This window comes from Phoca vitulina, unplaced genomic scaffold (assembly GCF_004348235.1).
Source record: "Phoca vitulina isolate PV1807 unplaced genomic scaffold, GSC_HSeal_1.0 scaffold1861, whole genome shotgun sequence".
NCBI classification, from domain to species: Eukaryota; Metazoa; Chordata; class Mammalia; order Carnivora; family Phocidae; genus Phoca; species Phoca vitulina.
Genome location: NW_022591548.1, coordinates 1 through 6,269, shown reverse-complemented (window position 1 = coordinate 6,269; position 6,269 = coordinate 1). Strand labels below are relative to the sequence as shown.

At 64.8% G+C, this 6,269-nt stretch overlaps 1 protein-coding gene across 1 annotated transcript; it reads right to left on the bottom strand.

Annotated features, from left to right (window-relative positions):
- Nucleotides 1–201: 201 nt before the first annotated feature.
- Nucleotides 202–6,263, bottom strand: DIRAS1 (DIRAS family GTPase 1). Its single transcript, XM_032399875.1, has 2 exons — nucleotides 6,177–6,263; nucleotides 202–3,441 (listed from the first exon to the last, which is right to left on the bottom strand). Exon 2 carries the CDS (start codon nucleotides 3,372–3,374, stop codon nucleotides 2,778–2,780), a length of 597 nt encoding a protein of 198 aa, XP_032255766.1. The 5' UTR covers nucleotides 3,375–3,441; nucleotides 6,177–6,263; the 3' UTR covers nucleotides 202–2,777.
- Between the last annotated feature and the right edge of the window lie 6 nt (nucleotides 6,264–6,269).

Genomic DNA, 6,269 nt, shown 5'->3' with positions numbered 1-6,269 from the left:
CCCTCACCCCATCCCTCCCCTCCTCCATCCCCCACATCCATCCCTCACCTCCTCCCCATCCCTCACCCCATCCTTCACCTTCTCCCCACTCCTCACCCCCATCCCTCACCCCAAACCCTCACCTCCCTATCCTTCATGTTTATCTTTTGCAGGTGGTGGGCTGCCCTCCCTGACCCCAAAGAAAGGGCACCGATGGGGGATGCAGGATCCATTTCTTTATTGCAGGAAGACTATTTCTAGAGCAAATGCTACACAGACCCCACAACGGGGGGCAGGGGGCACCCACATGCGGGGGGAGAAGGGGCAGGGGTGAAATCACAGCAAGCATGGCCTGGCATGGTCCCCAGAACCAGGGATGCCCAGGCAGGGTGGGCCAGCAGCTGGGGCAGCCTCAGGCCCCTCCTGCTGCAGAACCCCTTTCCCCCCCAGGGGACCATGGCCTGGGGTGGGGATAGGCCTGGAGGTGGGTGGGGCCCCAGGGAGATTGTGCTATCAGGGTGTGTCCCTGAGAAAGGGCTGCAGACCCCTGCCCAGCAAGGCCCAGGAAATGGCTCCCGGGGTGGGGAAGGGAGCAACACCAGTGGCTGGTGGGCCCTGGACCTGCCACAGGATGAAGGGGCTCAGCTGTGCTCGGGCAGGATGCTACCGGCGTTTCCGTGGGCCCATCCATGTGCCAGGCGGTGACATGCTCTTGCACACACACGCTCCCTCCCCACACAGTGTGCCCAGGAAACGTTTGTGGAGTCAACGAACACAGACAGGACCAAACACACGGCTACCAAGATGGACACAAACAGTCCCTCGTAACCTACAAACAGTCCCCGTGTGGTCACACGACCCGACACGGCCTTCCTCCCACGCGCCCGCACACACACAGGCCAGTCCCGATGCACATACGGACACGCAAGCACGCACACACAGCTCCGTCACGCCCAGGATGCCCAACGCTGCGAGCGGCCCCAGGGAGACACGCACGTGGCAAGGAGCCGCTGGTGCTGCTCGCTGCCGTCCGGGGAGCAACGGAGCCCCTCGGGCCTGTAGCTGCAGAAAACCGAATGCCGCTGACAGCCGCGTGAGCTTGGGGGCAGGTCGGTCCCCAGTCAGGCCTTCCGATGAGACGGCAGCCAGCCGCGCTGTGATCGCTGCCTCGAGAGATCCCGAGTGGAAGTCTCGGGTAAGCCGTGCCCGGGCTCCTGACCCACAGGGACGGAGATGACCAACGTGTCCAGCTTCCAGTGGCTGGCTTTGTGGTCATTTGTCAGGTGCCAACCGCGGGCCGATACAGAGTTTGAGCCAAGAGCCACCTCACTACAAAGTCAAACGGGCTTAGCGTTCCTCAGACAGAACAAACAGGTTTACAGGTGCGGTCCTATAAATCACGTCACCCACTCCCCAAAATACGACCACTTACAGTCACCCTTAATGCTGGTACAGAGGTTCCCGTCGACACAAATAGCCAGTCCTATCGACAACCACACAGCCCTCCCCCACGTACCGCCTACACCATTACGACACAGAGACCGTGACATAGACTTCCACCCGAATGACACACACACACACACACGTGCGCGTGCACGTATTGACACATGCTTAGACACAGGCCGTCTGCACAAATACACCATCCCGCGGTCACCTCCCCACCCCAGGCCTTCAGCTCCCCTTCGTGCTTGTCAGACAGCCCCGCAGGGTCCCATGAGTGCAGAGCGATCTGGACACTCTCAGAAAGCACTCAGAACCTCACGGACACACACCTTCCTGGGCAGAGCCCCCCTCTCTGGGGCACAGTTGGCGGGAGGCCATGGGCCGGGCAGATCTCTGCCTTGATTCCCCTCAGATCCTGCTGGTGCTGGGTCCAGCTGCCTGCCCCCGGATGGGGCCCCGGGAACCCCCTCCCCAGCACCCCAGGTGCCCCTGCCTGAAGCTCGGTGGTGACAGGTTGTGCCAATCTGTGCAGGCCGCGTCTGGGAAGGCCCCCCATGTTCATGCCGGACGGTCCCCTTGAGTTGTGCTGTGGCCATGGGCCAGTCCCAGGCCTCCCCTGCCTGCACCCCGGGCCTCATCCCCAGGCGGGGTGAGGAGTGGGATTCCAGGCTGGCGGGGTGCTGCTGCAGGTTCTGTGGTTATTGCCTGGTGGCCTGAGACCCATCCCGCAAGCCTCCCCCCCCCCGAGGCTGTGGGGACAGGGGTGAGGACTGATCTGGGACCTGGGGTGGGGGCACAGGCCAGAGGTCATGAAGGATGGAGCAGGGGCAGCGTGTGTTAAACACCGAAAAGGGGAAAACAAACTCTGAGGTCCATGAGCATTTCCACTCCCCCTCCCCAGCAAGGTCACAGTGATCTGATGGGGGAGACGCGCAGGTCTGGCTGGGGGCACCCAAGGGAAAGAGACAGAGACGGGCAGAGACAGGGAAGACCCGGCGTCCGCGGTCCCAGCGGGAACAGGCAGCTTCGCCAATTTCTCATGTGCGGATCCAGGGGGCCACCTCCAGCACGTGGCTTTGGGGGGTGCAGACAGGCCTGGGGGGGGCGGAGGCGGGGAGGCAGAGCCGTGCGGCAGAGCCAGGCTGGAGCCCCAGACCTGCCGCGGGCTCACCGGGGCCTCGGTCTCCCCCACAGAGGCGCTGGGTGAAGGAAGAGAAGTGGAAGAGATGAGAGGGACAGAGAAGAAGATGGGGAGGAGGGCAGGGAGGATTGGAGGGCCAGGAGCGGAGGACTGGAGGAGGAGGAGGAGGGGAGTTGGGAGAGGCATGGGCCGGCTGGTGGCGGGCATTCTGGGCTCACATGAGGACGCATTTGCCCTTGACGCGGTCTGTCCTCTTCTGTTTGCTGGAGCGCTTGCCGTCGATGTTCAGGCTCATGTTCCGGCGTGTCTCCAGCGTGAGCAGCTCCTGGAAAAGCTCCTTGACGTTGTAGTTCATCTTGGCCGACGTCTCCATGAAGGCGCACTTCCACTCCTGGGCCACGGCCTGGGCCTCGCGGGTGTCCACCTCCCGCTGCGTCTCGTCACACTTGTTGCCCACCAGCATGACGGGGATGTCCTCGACGCTGCCCTTGATCTGCACGATGAGCTGGTAGATGGGCCCCAGCTCCTCCAGCGACTGCTTGCTGGTGATGGAGTAGACCAGGATGAAGGCGTGGCCCTTGGAGATGGACAGCCGCTGCATGGCCGGAAACTGGTGGCTGCCCGTGGTGTCGGTGATCTGCAGCGTGCACACGCTCTTGTCGCAGCTGATCACCTGCCGGTAGGTGTCCTCGATGGTGGGGATGTAGGTGTCCCGGAACGTGCCCTTCACGAAGCGCAGCACAAGCGAGCTCTTGCCCACGCCACCCGCCCCGAACACCACCACTCGGTAGTCGTTGCTCTGCTCAGGCATCTTCCACACGGAGGCTGGCGGTCAGGGCCGGGAGGGCTCGTCCAGCTGCTAGAACCCCAGACCGACCCTGTACAGAGAGGAGTGTCAGGCGCACAAGGCCGCAGGCAGGAGGGGACAGCTCTGGGCCCCCGGGGGGTGAGGCGATGGCTCGGGGGGCAGCTTCTCAGAGGAGAAGGCATCTCTCCGGCATCCTGGGAAGGCCCTCTGGTTGACTTGGCTGACTTGGCAGCTCTGACTCGCATCAGGCTTGGAGCCAGCCCCCTTTGCCTGCTTCCCCGCCCTGCCAGAGTCTGGGACCCAAGCTCGTTCCCAGGGCACTCTGGGCTGGGAGGGGAGCAGAGATGCCATTGTGCGGGGCACTAACTCTTCCTCACCTGCATGTCCCACCCCACCCCAGGCTGCACTGGCTTCTCCTTCTCTTCCCAGTGTGGCCATGGGCTCTTGGAAGCCAGCAGACCTGGCTCTGTGACCTGGGCAAGGCTGTGCATTGCCACCCTGAGCCTCGGTTTCCTCCTCTGTGAGATGGTGCCTCTCTCCAGCAACCCCAGGCTCCCTGTTCTGCCCTCAGCCCAGAGGTCCTTGAACCTCACGGGGGCCACGTGGTGGGGCGTCTTAGGCATGCCTGTCCTCTTGGGCCCAGAAGGGACAAACCTGGTGGCCCCAGGCCACGGCCCTGGGAACGTGCACCGCACAGCTCCTCCCCTCTCTCACCCCGTAAGCGTGATCCTGATGCTAGGGTCCAAGAGACACAATTTGCAAATCATGGCACTGATTCCTGAGAGCATCCCAGGTCAGAGGTGAGAACACGAAAACTGGGCCCAATGAGAAAGGTGCCCACTTCCTGCACTCTGCCCCCAGATGAGTCTGGCCTGCCATGGCCTCTGGTTCAAGGTCTGCTGTATCTGGAGGAACAGATCTCCCTAAAGGGCGTCCTCCTAGCCTCTCTCTCAGTACCTGTACTCAGAGAGGTACAGTGGCCTCCTGAGGTCACACAGCACAGCAATTCCTGAAATGCTGCCAGTGCGGGGGGGGGGGGGGGGTGCCCGGGGCGGGGGGTGGGGCGGCAGAAGGCCTGTCTCCAGCATCTGCGTCCTGACTTAGGGAAAGCAGGACACCGTTGCCCTTCTTCCTCCCAGCGGTCTCTATGGTGGTAGGTCCACAGTGGGAGGGAGGAGACACAAGGTTGCGCCTGGACCAAGTTACCTCCCTCGGGAGTGTGTGGGGTATAAGGCTCGGTGGTGTGAAGCTGGCGGGGAGACCCGGGGCAGGTCGGTCGGGGTCCCCGAGCCTTGGTTTTGTCGCACTGCCTTGCTCCACAAGTTGCTGGGACAAGCACTAGAGAAGCTGGATAAAGCCCGGAGCCTGGCGCCCGGGGGCCCTCGGTAAAGATGGACAATCATAACTCTCAGTCACGAGGGCTCAGGGTGTAAAGCACTTGGCTGGCAATGGGCTGTGAAGGCGGGTTCTGAAGGACCCAAAGTACCAGGTGTGCCAGAGGCAGGACGGTCAAAGTAACAGCAGACACACACCCCACTTCCGTGCCAGGCACACTTGTGCACGCTTACCAGTACTAACTCCTCGTAGACCACTAGGCATGTTGGCGACATGCATGGCAGTCCTCAGCATCGGGAGGAAGCTGGGGGTGGGGGGTGGCGAGGGGTGCCCAGCTCTGCAGGCTCTGCCCTTCCCTGGGTGGGCACCCTGAGAGGGGGCACGTGAGTGTGCAGCCAGGCACCACCATGGCTGGTCGGGGACCCAGACCACTCTTGCCCTGCTCTGGGTGCAGACCCCCTGGCAGGACTCCAGGCCCATCAGCAGCAGGACGTCCTCCAGGAGCAGCCCTGCTGGGGCCTGAGTCCCGGGAGTAGGAACCCCCGTTCACTAACCCCCAAGTCCATGCCAGGCACCTACCTGGTGCTGTTTGAATCCCACCCTCACCTCCGGTGGGGTGGGGGTAGGGGGTCGCGGGCACCGAGGCTCAGAGGGGGGAGGCCCTGGCTCAAGGTCACAGAGCAGGAAGGTGGCAGAGCGGAGCAGGATTTGAATTGGGCCCTGGCTGGCTACACAGCCCAGGGTCCTCCTCCTATGCAAGGTAGCCCTCCCTGACACTCCCGGGGGCCAGGAGAACAGGCCTCGGACCCAGGGGAGGGCCCCGGACACACACAAACACACACACACACTCAAACACCGCTTAACTGCATGGGGGAGGGGTCTGACCTAGGGACTACCTGACTAATGAGGGGCTGGATGACGGGGGGCCTGAGGGAGGGGAGGCACGCTCAGGGGACCAGCCCACGGGCTCCCTTGGCCAGCGGAGGATCTCGGTGGTGGGGGAAGGGCCCGACCAAGGGAGGGGCTCCTGGGTGAGGGGCTTGGCTCGCCCTGAGGGGCAGGAGGCTGAGCGGGTGCTCCGCGGGAAGACGAGCCCAGGGACCCTCGTGGAGGGGCCCCTCGCGGAGGGGGCTCTGCCTGAGCGGGGTAGACCCACCCAGCGAGGGGGCTGCGGCGGGCCTGGGGGGAGGGGCTGGCTTGGCGAGGGGCGCGCGGCAAGTACCGCGGGGGCGGGGGGGCGCCCAGGGGGAGCTGTCCAAGGTGGGCGCGCCGAGGGCGGCGCGGCCGGGGCTCCACGGACTGGGGGGGGGGTCCGGGCGCGGGCGGGGGGGTGGTCGCCGGGAGCAGGAGGGCCGAGCCCCGCGGCCGCGAGGGTGGGGCTAGGACAAAGGAGGGGCGCGCGGGGAGAGGGCCCCGCGGGCCTCGCGGGTGGGGTGCGGCAGGGCCCGGCCCCCCGCCCCGGCCGCCTACCTGGGCGCTCGTCCTGCGGCGCCGCCGCGGCTGCTTGCTGGCCGGCTCGTGTCCGCTCGGGCGCCGCCGCCCCCCGCGCGCCCGCCGCCCGCC

Coding starts and splice junctions, on each gene's coding strand:
- DIRAS1 (XM_032399875.1), bottom strand. CDS start 3,374: ATGCCTGAGCAGAGCAACGACTACCGAGTGGTGGTGTTCGGGGCGGGT.